This window comes from Leucoraja erinacea, chromosome 39 (assembly GCF_028641065.1).
Source record: "Leucoraja erinacea ecotype New England chromosome 39, Leri_hhj_1, whole genome shotgun sequence".
Taxonomy (NCBI): Eukaryota; Metazoa; Chordata; class Chondrichthyes; order Rajiformes; family Rajidae; genus Leucoraja; species Leucoraja erinaceus.
This window is the reverse complement of record NC_073415.1, coordinates 7521943-7537432: the sequence shown is the minus strand read 5'-3', so window position 1 is coordinate 7537432 and position 15490 is coordinate 7521943. Positions and strand designations below refer to the sequence as shown.

The 15490-nt window shown below is 48.7% G+C and overlaps 1 protein-coding gene across 4 annotated transcripts in view; it reads left to right on the top strand.

Annotated features, from left to right (window-relative positions):
- The first annotated feature begins 2662 nt into the window (after window positions 1-2662).
- LOC129714487 (disabled homolog 2-interacting protein-like) overlaps window positions 2663-15490 on the top strand; it is a 47525-nt gene continuing 34697 nt past the window's right edge. For 2 of the 4 annotated variants that reach the window (XM_055664124.1, XM_055664123.1), the window contains exon 1: window positions 10792-12349. In XM_055664124.1, the coding sequence (XP_055520099.1) occupies window positions 11866-12349 (484 nt within the window). In that variant the 5' untranslated portion in view covers window positions 10792-11865. Of the gene's footprint in view, window positions 2787-8411; window positions 8631-10791; window positions 12350-15490 lie in introns of those variants that run through there. The other 2 variants (XM_055664126.1, XM_055664125.1) reach the window with 2 other exon arrangements.

Below are 15490 nucleotides of genomic sequence, written 5' to 3'. Positions count from 1 at the left end.
GTGGGTGGCGAGACTTCACAGGGCGGGGGCAAGTTTTGGTTTTTGAGGGGGGTGGGTTCATCCTGAGGACGGGGAATGGGTGAGGTAGAGGGCGGGCAGGAAAGAGGGTGGGGGGGGCAAAATGCAGGGGGCAAAGTGCAAGGGTGGAGTTGGAGGAGGACAAGGCAAGGGGTAGGAAGGCCGTATTGAGTGAATGACTAAGGGCAGAACAAGGGCAGGAGGAAGGGGTGTGTCGAGGTAAATTTTAAGTACAAATGGGGCAGGGGCAGTGTGGAGGGGGGGGGGGGGAGATAGAAGGGACTGAGAGGGCTGGGGGACAGAGTGGACGAAGGAATAGACAGGAGATGGAGGTGAAGGGGAAAGGAGATGTGAGTAGTAGGAGGGTGAGAGGGAGGGACGAGAGAGAGAGGGGGGAGGGAGGAAGTTAGTGAGTGGAGGGGGAGAGATGGGGAGAGAGGAGGGGAGGGAGGAGTTAGTGAGTGGAGGGGGGAGAGAGGGGGAGACAGGAAGGAGGGGGAGAGAGAGAGAGGGGGGGGGGGGAGAGGAGAGGGGAGAGGGGGAGGAGGGAGGGGAGGAGGTTGGAGGGAGGTAGTGAGTGGAGGGGGAGATGAGGGAGGGGGAGAGAGAGGGGGGGGGATGAGTGAGGAATGGAGAGGGGAGCAGTGGGGGGAAGGAGGGGGAGAAGAGGGAGGTAGTGAGTGGAGGGGATAGAGAGGGAGACAGGAGAGAGGGGGAGACAGGAGGGAGGGGGAGGGGAGGGAGAGGGGGAGGAAAGAGGGGAGGAATGGAGAGGGGAGTGTTTCATTATGTTCTGTCTCTATCTGGACGATACATAATGGATGATTAAAGCAGTTCAATCCTATTGTTATAGGGAGGAGGGGAGGTAAGGAGGGAGGGGAGAGGGGGGGGAGAGGGGGGGGAGAGGAGGGGGGGAGAGGAGAGGGGGGGGAGAGAGGAGGGGGGGGGGGAGGGGGGGGGGGAGGAGAGAGGGAGGGGGAGGGGGTGGGGGGGGGGAGAGGAGGGGGGGGGGAGGGGAGGGGGGGGGGGGGGGGGGGGGAGGGGGGGGGGGGGGGGGGAGAGGGGGGGGGGGGGGGGGGGGGGGGGGAGGGGGGGGAGGGGGGGGAGAGAGGGAGGGGGGGGGGGGGGGGGGGGAGGAGGGGGGGGGAGAGAGAGGGCGGGGATAGAGGGGGGGGGTGGAGGTGAGGGGGGGAGAGAGGAGGAGGGGGGAGAGAGGAGGAGGGGGGAGAGGGGGGGGGAGAGAGGAGTGGGGGGGGGGAGGAGGGGGGGAGAGAGGGGGGGGGGGGGGGGGGGGGGGAGAGGGAGGGGGGGAGAGAGAAGGGGGGAGGGAGGGGGAAGAGGGAGAGGGGGGGGGGGAGAGAGGAGGGGAGGGAGGGAGAGGAGGGGAGGGAGGGGGGGAGAGGAGGGGAGGGGGGAGAGAGGAGGGGGGGAGGAGAGGAGGGGGGGAGAGGGGGGGGGAGAGAGAGGGGGGGGGGAGGGGGGAGGAGGGGGGGGGGGGAGGAGGGGGGAGGAGGGAGAGGAGGGGGAGAGAGGGGGAGGAGGGGGGGACGGAGGGGGGGGGGGGGAGGAAGGGGGGGGGGGGCGAGAGGCGGGGGAGGGAGGGGGGGGAGAGGCGGAGAGGAGGGGAGGGGGGGGGGGGGGAGGAGGGGGGGGAGGAGGGGGGGGAGAGGGGGGGGGGAGAGGAGGGGGGGGGAGAGGAGGGGGGGGGGCGAGGAGAGGAGGGGGGGGAGAGGTAGGGGGGGAGAGGAGGGGGAGAGAGGAGGGGGGAGGGGAGGGGGGGGATGAGGAGGAGGGGGGGGAGGGGGGGGGGGGAGAGGTGGGGAGGGGGGGGAGGGGGGAGGGGGGGGGAGGAGGAGGGGGGGGGAGGGGAGGGGAGAGGAGGAGGGGGGGGGGAGAGGGGGGGGGGGAGAGGAGGGGGGGAGGAGAGGAGGAGGAGGGGGGGGAGAGGAGGGGGGGGGGGGAGGGGGAGGGGGGGGGGGGGGAGGGAGGGGGGAGGTGGGGGGGAGGGGGGGGGGGGAGAGAGGAGGGGGGGGGGAGAGAGGAGGAGGGAGGGGGGGAGAGGGGAGGAAGGGGGGGGGGGGGAGGGGGGGGGGGGGGGGAGAGGGGGGGAGGGGGAGGGGAGAGGAGGGGGGAGAGGAGGAGGAGGAGGGGGGGGAGGAGAGGGGAGGAAGAGGGGGGAGAAGAGGAGAGGGGGGGGGGAGCGAGGAGAGGAATGGAGAGAGGGAATGGGGATGAGAGGAGAGGGAGGAAGAGACTCACTCTTGTGGGGGGACAGGGTCAGGGTCAGGGTCAGGGGGGGGTCAACCCCAGGGGTTGGGGGGGGGGAGGGGCGTCGTTTGTTTTTAACGCCAACGGTGCTCGATGGCCGTGATCTGCGCCTGCGCCGAGCCCGCCCTCTGCCCACTGCCCTCTGGGAGTTGTAGTGCGATTGCTCATCGCGGCTGCGCGCTGCCTACATCTCCCAGGATGCGCCGCGGTCGCTGGAGCAGAGGGGCGCCCACTGCCCTCTGGGAGTTGTAGTGCGATTGCTCATCGCGGCTGCGCACTGCCTACATCTCCCAGGATGCGCCGCGGTCGCTGGAGCCGAGGGGCGCTCACTGCCCTCTGGGAGTTGTAGTGCGATCGCTCATCGCGGCTGCGCACTGCCTACATCTCCCAGGATGCCCGGCCACCGCCTACCTGAGCCAACAGGTTGTCACTGGGCCACAGGTAAAGCACCTGCCTCCTTATAGAGGATATGACACTAAATATCACCAGCAGTAGCACAGGTAAGTAAATAGTTTCACTACAAATATGGGTAGGAAGGAAAATGAAGTTTAGTCTGAATTTAATCTGAATTTAGTCTGAAGAAGTGTCACGACCCGAAACGTCACATATTTTATTTCTTCGCTCCATAGATGCTGCCTCACCAGCTGAGTTTCTCCAACATTTTTGTCTACCTTTGTAGGAAGGAATATATGTATTATGTGTAGGAAGGAAATGTGTAGGCGTGTGTAGGCGGTGGAAAGCATCTTGTCCGGTAACATTACCATCTGGTTCGGGAATTGCTCTGCCAAGGACAAGAAGGCTCTGCAGAGAGTAGTGCGTTCGGCTGAACGCACTATGGGAACTTCACTCACCCCCCCTGCAGGAACTATACAACAGGAGGTGCAACTCCAGAGCAAACAAAGTCATGAGAGACCCCTTCCACCCCTGCAATGGACTGTTCCAGCTGCCACGGTCAGGCAAACGCCTCCGTTGCCATGCGGTGAGGACGGAGAGGTTGAGAAGGAATTTCTTCCCAGAGGCAATTCGGACTGTAAACGCCTATCTCACAAGGGACTAACTCTACAGAACGTTTTTCCTTCTATTATTTATTATGTAAAAGAATATGTGTGTTATGATTGTGTTTATAATTTGTTTGGTTGTTTTGTTGTTTGTCTTTTGCACAAAAATCCGCGAGCATTGCCACTTTCATTTCACTGCACATCTCGTATGTGTATGTGACAAATAAACTTGACTTGACTTGACGACTTGAATATGTAGAATGCTGGTTTGAACTGAATATAGACACAAAAGCTGGAATAACTCAGCAGGACAGGCAGCATCTCTGGAGAGGAATGGGTGACGTTTCTGGTTGAGACCCTTCTTCATACTAGTTACTTTTTTTACACATCTTTCATTCATTGTTGTTTATCTCTTTATTATTGCATATATAGTCTCATTTCCCTTTTACCCATACTAGTCAGAAAAAGGCCACGACCCAAAATGTCACCCATTCCTTCTCTCCAGAGATGCTGCCTGTCCTGTTTTGGCGTCTATCTTCCCCAATGGTTTATAGAGCTTTACATTAAATTTACATTGAATTCAAATGTATTTTACACTTGTTTAAATGTGTTCTAGATAAATCAAACTCAATGCTCATTGATTCAATGATACTTCAAACCCAAGTTCCTATCTCACCAAAGAAAGCACAAAGGAGATGAGGAGCAATTTCTTTAGTCAGGGGTGGTGATTCTGTGGAATTCATTGCCACAGAAGGCTGTGGTTGACAAGTCATTGTATATTTTTAAGGTGGAGATTGACAAGTTCTTGATTAGTTCTGTTGTCAGGGGTTATAGGGAGAAGGCAGGAGAGTGGTGTTGTGAGGGACAGATAGATCAGCCATAATTGAGTAACGGAGTAGGCTAGATGGGCCGAATGGCTTAATTCTTCTCCTAGAACTTTGTGACGTTATGAAATAAGGAACTGCAAATGTAGGTTTACAAAAAAGACTCAAAGTGCTTGTGTAACCCAGCAGGTAGCATCTCAGGAGAACATGGATAGGTGACGTTTCGGGTCGGGATCCTAATTTGAAGATCATGTTTAGTTTGGTTTATTATTGTCACGTGTACCGATGTACAGTGAAAAGCTCTTTTGTTATGAGTTATCCAGTCAGTAGAAAGACAATACATGATGACAACCAAGCCGTTCACAGTGTACGGATACAGGATAAAGGGAATAACATTTAGTACAAGATGAAGTCCAGTTGATTCCAACAGATAAAGATAGTCTAATGGTCTCCAATGAGGTAGATAGTAGGTCAGGACCATTCACTAGTTGGTGATGGGATAGTGCAGTTGCCCAACAAAGCCCAACAAAGCAAACATGAAGAAATAAAGAACTGCAGATCAGGCTTACAAAAAAAACAAAGTGCAAAGGAACTCAACGAGTCAGGCGGCATCTCTGGAGGGAATTGAGAGGCGACGTTTCGGGTCGGGACCAGAAACACGACATATCAATTTCTCTGATGCTCTAAGTTACTCCAGCATATTGTGTTAGTCTGTTTGCATATTTGAATCTTTGCTGCCACCTTCAGACATATGTTCATCAAGGCAGATTGTTCCAGTGTAAAATAAAGGTAGTTTAACAAAAATAACACCTATAGTTAATTAATTTTGAAAAGTAGTTGCAGGAACATTAGATTTATACTTTAGAGATACAGCGTGCAAACAAGTCTTTCGGCCCACTGAATCCACACTGACCAGCGATCACCCCACTGGTCAGTAGCACTGTCCTACACAGTAGGGACAATTTAAGATTCAAGATTCAAGAAATTTATTGCCATGTCAGCAAGTTGATAGGAATGTGTCTTGGTTCGCTCTCAGACAGATACAATACAGTACAATACAACCATCACATACACCACAATAAATAATACAGACAATACCGTATGAAGGACTATATATACAGGAAGGACAGTACCCAGCAGCAGAATTTCTTGAATCTTGAATTTATAATTTTACCAAGGTCAATTAAACTGCAAACCTGGATGTCTTTGGAGTGTGCGAGGAAACTGGTGCAGCCAGAGAAAACCCAGGCAGTCACAGGGAGAACGTACAAACTCCGCACAGACAGCACCCACAGTCAGGATTGAACCGGGGTCTCTGGCACTGAGGCAGCAGGCCTACTGCTGCGCCACCGTGCCGCCCTCAGTGCTTCTTCTTTCGTGTCCATCTTGTTTCAAGTGTTGCCATCGCTGTCATCGTCCATCCTGAAAAAGACGCATGTTGCCCTCATATTTAAAAAAACGCTGCGACCTAGCTGAGGCCTCGAGTACGCGGAGACCACTCTCGAGCATGAAGGAGAGTTACGAAGACCTCGTGTCGACCATGCTGCGAGTATGAGTCGTGGGCAAACTTACCAGAACTCGCGGATTAGGTCACCCAAGTGGGACAGCCCCTTTAAACTAATTTTAAAAATTCTCAGACTGTGTTTGTGAGCAATGCAAACATTGGACCAGTAATGTAAATATAATATCTCTTGGCTAACTTATGAGACTCTTTCTCTTCTTTGTCTTCTTGCAAATATTGAATGAAGAAATGGCAACATTGCCACTTCATTCTCAGGTAGATCTGCTACAAAATAAACAAAACATTTAATGTAACAACAGCAGCAAAGGCAGGGAAAGGTAAGAATTATTTAGTATTCAAAGGAAACAGGAAATCATTCAATCCACCGTTTCCACATCACTGAGTATTGGAAATTTGATAAATTGGATGATGCAAGCCACGACAAATTGTGTTCTTATAAGTTTTTTTGTGTTAGTAATAAACAGTGTCTTCTGGAAATAGACACAAAATTGACACAAAAACTTAGATGCAGCCCTTAGGGCTAACAGAATCAAGGGATATGGGGAAAAGTACTGATTTTGGATGATCAGCCATGATGATATTGAATGGCTCGAAGGGCCGATTGGCCTACTCCTGCACCTCTGTTTCCAAAATGCTGGATTAACTCAGTGGGCTCTGAGTACCTGCGCAGTACTGTTCTGCATTCTATGTTCACCCACAATACTTCAGATAGATGGTATGAAAGTGGCCAGTAGGGCATGAAGGTGTAGAAACAAGGAACTGCAGACGCTGGATTACACAAATGGACACAAAGTGCTGGAGTAACTCAGCGGGTCCGGCAGCATCTCTGGAGAACACGGATAGGTGACGTTTCTGGTCGGGACCCTTCTTCAGACTCTGGAACTTTTATAAACAAATTACTCAAATGATTAAATCCACAACTTGATTATAATTGTTGAAAACATTATAATAATATTGAATTATCGTGAAATGAGTCCCTATAGTGCCATAACTCTTAATATGTCTATATAAGAATTGAAAATGATGAAATGTATGCATACATTAGCTCAACTAAATTGAGAATAATGGCTCTGAAGGATCTGCATGGACAACGTAATCGCAGCTATTAATTTTGAAAATAAGGATTTTCTTATTCAAATATCTTGAATGGGTTTGCCAGGGTTTGCCATATGAGCAGATTCAACAGATTAATCCGATTAAAGGGGCTGATTGTAGTTATATCATATATATTTTATCCATGTAGGAGTCCGTGGATATATCGTAGCGGCTCGTAATGCCAGCCGTAGGTACTCGGGGCATCAGGTAAGTCGGGACGTTTTTTCAGCATGATGAAAAATGTCCACGAGTAAAAAAAATAGCCCCGAGTACCTACGGCTGGCATAACGAGCCACTACGATATATCCACGGCCTCCTATGGACTTGTTACGAGCATTCTGCGAGTTTGAAAACTCGGGAGAATTCGTGAATAAGTCGGGAGAATTCGTGAATAACTCGGGAAAGTGGGACAGGCTCTTAACTGGGCCCGGTAAATACTCCCCTAGTGTGCAGGGAGTGGATGCGGAAGTGAGATGACATAGAACTAGTGTGAACGGGTGATCGATGGGCGCAGTGGACCGAAGGGCCTGATTCAATGCTGTATCTTTCAATCATTCAAAAAAAAAAAATACCTGCAGATTTTGGAAATCTGAAATTAAAACAGACAAATTAAAACAGACAAACAGACAGATGTAAAGGTCCGAAGAAGGGTCTCGACCCGAAACATCACCCATTCCTTCTCTCCAGTATTTTGTGTCTATCTAAAGATCAAACCAGGCAGGGGTACAATATATAATTTTATTTCTAAGAAGCTTGCGAGTAAATAGGAAGGGTGGAAATGAATGCCTGCGATGCATTACCACATGGACACAGTGTCACCGGGCAAATGCCAGCTGACAAGGAAGAATCTGAAGAATGGAAAGAAGGACAAAGCAGAGCTTGTTGTGCTATGCTGCAGTCCTTGACAACCATGCAGGCCTAGCGAGTGGAACTGAGACCGGCGCAGAGAACGAGAGAGAGAGAACGAGAGAGAGAGAGGGGGAGAGCCTGTGAATTACTGAATAGGCTGGCAATGAAAGCAGAAGTGAAAGACTTAGTGTGAAAATATGACGTCAGCAGATCAAGGAGAACGTTTCGCCAGTCAAAATACCCTGCAAGTTTCCTGCCACAGTTTAGTTTAGAGATACAGCGTGGAAACAGGCCATTCGGACCCCCGAGTCTGCACCGACCAGCGATCCCTGCACATGAACACTATCCTACACACACAATTTTTTACATTTACACCAAGTTAATTAACCTACAAGCCTGAGCTAATAATACTTGGAATATCAGAACAAAGTTTAACATTCACAACAAGCCAAAAAAACATCCTTGACTACAGTGGAATAACTGGGAAAAAATTAATATTAAAATTTTGGAAAGGCCCTATAACCCCCACAATTAAAATGTGGATTGTGGAAATGTCGGAGACACTACATCTAGAAAGAATTAGACTTGTCTTAATGGACAAACAAGAACTTTTTATTAAAATATGGGCTCCATTCATTAACTATTTGAAGGGATAGACTGGCCCAGCATGAAAACCCAACTGAAGGTTGAACTCAGGATTAGATGAAAAGTTATACTTTATAATTCACAAACCTATCTCCAATGACGTATTATTAGTAATTCATTCCACTTATTCTCTTTTTTGACATTTGTAATTCTTTTTTTCTCTTTCTTTCTATCTATATAAAAAAACACTAGTGTGGGAGGAAACGGAAGATCTCGGAGAAAACCAACGCTGGTCACGTGGAGAACATACAGCACCTGTAGTCAGGGTGGAACCCAGATCTCTGGCGCTGTAGAGTAGTAGGCCTACCACTGCACCACTGTGCCACCTGAGCTGTTATTCTTTTCATGGCAAGGTTCAACAATCAAATAAATGCCTCCAACTGATGCAGTGTTGTGACATACATCCAAAAAGTTAGTGTATATCAAGTTGTTACTAACAACCTTTTAGGAAATGGCGCCTTTATGAAAAATAACTCTTCTTTGGAAAGACAGAACATACCTAAAAATAGATGACCTGGAATATACCTTGATTAGAAACTTGTGTTGAACTTTTATTCAGTTTTAATTGGTTCTTTTCACACCTTACATGTTTGTACCCTTCCATATCCCGTTTCCCTCTGTTCAGTGATGACCAGCCATGATCATATTGAATGGTGGTGCTGGCTCAAAGGGCTGAATGGCCTACTCCTGCACCTGTTTTTTTTAACTTTGTTTCTTTGTTAGTTTAGTTTATTCTCACCTGTACCGAGGCACAGTGACATTTGTTTGTTGCATGCTATCTAGTCTTCCCTAACTCTCACTCTGAAGAAGGGTCTCGACCCGAAACGTCACCCATTCCTTCTCTCCAGAGGTGCTGCCTGTCCCGCTGAGTTACTCCAGCATTTTTGAGTATCTCCTCCCTCAGCCATGATTATTTGGTGTAAACCAGTATCAGCTGTTCTTTCCTACAAATTCTATAGGCAGTACATGCAGTGTAGGATTCAATGGTTGCTTGATGGGGGCTGAGGAGCCCTTTTTGTGCTCTATCACTCTATCACTCACCTGTCCCACCTCTGTGAGCTGTTTATCTATTTTTCAGTGTGCAGTATATGTTAAGAAGTAAATCAAATAGCATGAAAGTTAATTTATTTGTTTTTTCTGTACTTATGTCATATAAGTCATATGTATAAATTCATTTGCAGGATAAATGGCTCTAATGCCAGCACATCACTCCTCAGAAAAGGGACACAAAACTGGTCACTATATTCCTAATGTGATCTGACCAGTGCCTTATAAAGCCTCATCAATACATCCCTGTTTTTATATTGTAAGCTAAACAAACGTCATATGAGGGGCTGTTTCTCCAGCTACCCTTCCCTTTGTCTCTTGCTCAAGATATCCACATCTGTAGTTTCTTATGTCACAATCTCTTTCCTCAAATGAGAGGAAGTAAAATTAGTCACATGTACGTCAAATGTGGTCTAATGTGTACTAATCCCTTGGTCAGTTGCAATGTATATATGAGGAAACCAGTGAACACCTACGGGGCTGCAGGGAGACTTTATTCAGGTAATAAATATATACAATACGTGAACCGTGCAAAAAATTCAACCGCCATTTTCGGAGGCTATACACATTATTCAATACAGTCTACATACATTGCTCAAATTTCACAAATTTATACCCCTCCCTTGCCACTCATGTGCCTACTGGCGTGGGTCCCTTCCCTTATTTTTTGAGGGGCGTCTCCACCACGCCCTGCCCCCCCCCCCCCCCCCCATGTCCAGCAACGGAAGGACCCTAGACTGTGGTCCTCCCCCACTGAGCCTTGGCATTCGCTGCACCGAGCTTCAGTGCGTCCCTCAGCACGTACTCCTGCAGTTTGCAGCGGGCCAGTCGGCAACATTCCCCGACGGACATCTCACTCTGCTGGGTGGTGACCAACGCTCGGGCAGACCAAAGAGCATCTTTCACTGAGTTGATGACCTTCCAGCAGCACTCGATATCCATCTCTGAATGTGTCCCTGGGAACAGTCCGTAAGTCACAGAGTCCTCTGTGACGGGGCTGTTCGGAATAAACCGTGACAGGGACCCTTGCAGACCTCTCCAGACTCTCTTTGAGAATCCACACGCTGCAAAGAGGTGGGCAACCGCCTCCTCTCCATATTTACAATTTACAAATTCCGTACAGACAGCACCCATGGTCAGGATCGAACCCTGGTCTCTGGCGCTGTAAGGCAGCAACTCTACCGCTGAGCCACAGTGTGACCCAAATTAAATGCAAAAACAGATTGCTGGGGAAGACGAGGCACGATTGCCGTCACCTGCTTCCTGTAGCTCATCAGTCAGGGGTATGATACTAGTCTGGGGGAAAGTGCATTCCTGGACCATCCGTATACACCAGGGGCAATTTATAATTAACCTTCCGTTCCTGTCGCTGTTGGGCAGTTGGAATGTGGGAGGGAAACGCAAGTACACTGGAGAAAACCCGGAATGTCATCCTTTGGAGTGGGTGCAGAAGAGGGGTGGGGGGGTGCGATGGAGGTGATTCACTGTGCTGAGATGTGCAGTGGGGAGAGGTAACAAGCAGATCTCTTCCCTCTGAAAATCTTTGGGTGGCACTGTGCCTTACAGCTCCAGAGACACAGGTTCGATCCCAACTACGGGTCCTGTCGGTACGGAGTTTGCACGTTCTCCCCGTGACATGCTTGGTTTTCTCTGGGCGCTTCGGTTTCCTCCCACTCTTTAAAGACGTACAGGTTTGTAGGTTAATTGGCTTCGGTAAGATTGTAAAATTGTTCCTAATGTGTGTAGGATAGAGTTAGTATACGGGGTGATCGCTGGTGGGCTGAAGGGCCTGTTTCCACATTGTATCTGTATCTCTAAACACCTCAACCAATTATGTCTGCATAATTTAGAGGGTGGTGGAGGCAGGTTCTCTGGATGCTTTCAAGAGAGAGCTAGATAGGGCTCTTAAAAATAACAGAGTCAGGGGATATGGGGAGAAGGCAGGAATGGGGTACTGATTTGGGATGATCAGCCATGATCACATTGAATGGCGGTGCTGGCTTGAAGGACCAAATGGCCTACTCCTGCACCTATTGTCTATTGTCTATTGTATATATACACAATGAACTTTTTTTTGTGTACTATGTTTACATATTCTGTTGTGCTGCAGCAAGCAAGAATGTCATTGTCCTATCTGGGCCACATGACAATAAAACATTCTTGACTCTTGAACTCTACGGATGGAATGTTTTCCCAGGGAAGAAGCCTGACGCACAAGGCCTGAAAACCGTGCCTCTTCTTTGAAAGAGGTTTGTGTCTGTCTGTGACTTGGGGGAAGGGGGAGGGCAGATGTGACATTTAGGTTTAAAAGAAAACAGTCTTTTGAATCTTCTCTCCGTGTGACCTTGTGGTTTACTCTTGACATCAGGGCGTTGTGTGTGATTGGTGTCCTTCACGCCAGAGCACCCTCCCCTTCTTCCTCTGTGACAGATGTACTATCAAAACACCTAAAAAAAACCTCAACCCACACGCACGCACAGGCACAGGCATCGGCTAAGAAATCAAGCGCTCTAAACGCGGCAGTGGTTTCAGTTGTCGAGTGTCAAGGGTCCTCTGAGCAGAAGATACCTAGACCTCCCTCCTTGCCCAGTGCCTGGTGATGGAAGATGAGGAGGCTTCACCTGTCCCTGCTGCGGACCAGACCGACAAGCAGCCAGCAGAGAGCCGGTCTAAAGCCAGGCTAAAGGCCTACAAGTGGTTTACAGGCACCAAACAGAATGCCAAGAGGTGCAAGGAGGAGGAGGAGGATGGAGGGGAGGAGAGGGCAGATGAAGAGGACCTGAAGGAGGATGCTCAAGGTGCAGAGGCTCCTGTGCAGGAGGGTCAGGAGGAGATGGCCTCTGACCCCGAGGGTACGAGGAATTCCCAGCAGGAACAACCATCCAAGGATGAAGCCCAAGGCAAGAAGGACCAGCTCCCCAAGAAGTCCGAGCCGGCCAAGTCGGTGAGAGGTGCGGGGCGGAACCTGCGGAAGGTGAAGTCGGACTCGGCCGAAAGGATCCGGAGTTTCCTGACCTCGGTCTCCAATCGCCTGTCCAGGAAACGTTCTCTCCAGGAACCCATGCAGGATCCGTCTCACCAAGGTACGTTGTTGCAAGCTTTGTGTTGCTGCCGGAAGAATTTTAATTTGGGAATTCTGCGGCAGGTGGATTCAAAATTCCTAGCAGGAGGAAACTATTTTCTTGGCTGGTTGGGTTACAGTGACTGATGAAGGGAATATTGGAGGAACAGCACCTCATATTTTGCTTGGGCAGCTTACAACCCAGTGGTATGAGCATTGACATCTCTAACTTCAAGTAACCCTTCCTTTCCCTCTCTCTCTATCCCTCCCCCTTCCTAGTTCTCCGACCAGCGTGACTGTCCTACTGATTTAATTGTACACTGAACCCCTCGTCTGTCAGCTTCACCTAACACCATTTTCCTTGACCTTCTTCCCCTCTGATCTCTCGTTTTCACACCTTACCCTCCCATATTTCCCTCTCCCCTGTCTCTCAGTCTGATGAAGGGTCTCGGCCCGAAACGTCACCCAATCCTTCTCTCCAGAGACACTGCCTGTCCTGCTAAGTTACTCTAGCGTTTTGTGACTATCTTTGGTATAAAGCTGCAGTTCCTTCCTACACATACAGCCAATATATTCTGTCTGTTTGTACAATATAGACAATTTCTCACCTAAAGCAAAATTAGAAACTTCAGGAAATCATCGAGGCCGAATATTTGCGTAAAATATGATAAGGATCAACGTGTGAAAGTCATATTCAGAAGTTGGCTGTCATTTATTTGTTTTTCCCCTGACACACAGCTTCACAATGACCAAAGTCTCGACCTGAAAAATAGCCCATTCCACCTTCTCTCCAGAATTGCTGCCTCATCCGCTGAGTGACTCCAGCATTTTGTGTCTATCTTCACAATGATCATTTGAGGTGTAGTCACTGTTGTGGTATAAGAAGCAAAGCTGCCAATATGTTCACAGCTAGCTCCCACGGATAGCGCCGAAAATACGACCAGATCATCTGTTTGCCTCCAGGGATGTGTAGGAAGGAACTGTAGATGCTGGTTTATACCCAAGTCCAGAGGAAAAGGCAGCATCTGTGGAGAAAAGGAATAGGTGACGTTTTGGTTCGAGACCCTTCTTCAGACTGAGAATCAGGGGAGAGGGAAACGAGAGATATAGAAGGTACCTGGAACAAATGAATGCAAGATATGCAAAAGGCAATGATGATTGAGGAAGGGTAGAGCCCACAATGGTCCATTGTTGGCTGTGGGGAGGGCGATAACGAGCTATACAGACAGTGAAACTTAACAGGACGACAATGAAACTAGTACGAAGACTAGGGTGGGGGAGGGACGGGATGCAAAGGTTACTTGAAGTTAGAGAAATCAATATTCATACTGAAGGAACTGCAGATGCTGGTTTAAAACGAAGATGGACACAAAATGCTGGAGTAACTCCCCATTTATTCCCCATTAACTTTTCCTGCTACCTATTCTCCCCACGTTAAACCATTAAACACTACAACCTCCAAATAAGCTCTGAACTACATAGACTTGGGGGCATTCATTCTTTTTTTGCACAGTTACTGTTTGTTTTACATGTACGTATGTGTGGATGTCTCTCTCTCTCTAACTATATATATCTCTCTCCCTAACTCTCTCTAACTATATATATATATCTCTCTCTCTACCTCTCTCTACCTCTCTCTACCTCTCTCTACCTCTCTCTACCTCTCTCTACCTCTCTCTACCTCTCTCTCTCTACCTCTCTCTCCTCTCTCTCTGTCTCTCCCTCTCTCTGTCTCTCCCTCTCTCTGTCTCTCCCTCTCTCTGTCTCTCCCTCTCTCTGTCTCTCCCTCTCTCTGTCTCCCTCTCTCTGTCTCTCTCTCCGTCTCTCTCTCTCTCTCACTCTAACACTCTGTCTCTCTCTCTAACTCTATTTCTCTCTAACTCTGTCTCTTTCTAACTCTCTCTCCCTCTGTCTCTCCCCCTCCCCCCCTCCCTCTCCCTCTCTGTGTGTCTATTATATAGATAGATAGCTAGACAGATAGATAGATAGACACAGATAGATAGATAGATAGATAGATAGATAGATAGATAGATAGATAGATAGATAGATAGACAGACACACAGACAGACACACAGACACACAGTCTGAAGAAGGGTTTTGGCCCGAAACGTTGCCTATTTCCTTCGCTCCATAGATGCTGCTGCACCCGCTGAGTTTCTCCAGCTTTTTTGTGTACCTCAGACACACAGACAGACAGATAGATAGACAGATAGATAGACAGATAGATAGATAGATAGATAGATAGATAGATAGATAGATAGATAGATAGATAGATAGATAGATAATTTAATAAACATTGTGTCTATCTTCGTTGGAAATGAGTGCCTGATGGGGAGAGAAGCCCGTGAATTACTAACAGGTTGTGGGAAGTTTACAGGCAAGAAGCAAAGTGGGGAAGAGCTAATCAAGAGATAAGAAATACAAAGATAAGCACATTTATTACCTCAGGGCATCTCAAATGACTACAGTGCAAAATATTCTGCTCTGCAAATTGAACAACTTCCCACACGCTTCCGGTTGAAGAGATTCCATTGTCAATTTGTTCTGAAGCTTGGTTGAGCCTCTGATAACTCTGTCACGTGAGGAGCAGGTAGATCAAAGTAGCAGCAGCTCACAAAAAGAAACACATACATGTAGCTGGATCCCCCGACAACCTGCCTGGCAGATCTGGGAACGATCTGGGCAAGAAAGAAGTGCTGGAGTCAGGTGACATCTATGGAGACAGAAGCAGAGTTAATGTTACATAGAAACATAGAAAATAGGTGCAGGAGGAGGCCATTCGGCCCTTCGAGCCAGCACCGCCATTCATTGTGATCATGGCTAATCGTCCCCAATCAATAACCCGTGCCTGCCTTCTCCCCATATCCCTTGATTCCACTAGCCCCTAGAGCTCTATCTAACTCTCTTAAATCCATCCAGTGATTTGGCCTCCACTGCCCTCTGTTGCAGGGAATTCCACAAATTCACAACTCTGGGTGAAAAAGTTTTTTCTCACCTCAGTCTTAAATTACCTCCCCTTTATTCTAAGACTGTGGCCCCTGGTTCTGTACTCGCCCAACATTGGGAACATTTTTTTGAGTACTATGTTTACATATTCAACATTGGGAACATTTTTCCTGCATCTAGCTTGTCCAGTCCTTTTATAATTTTATATGTTTCTATA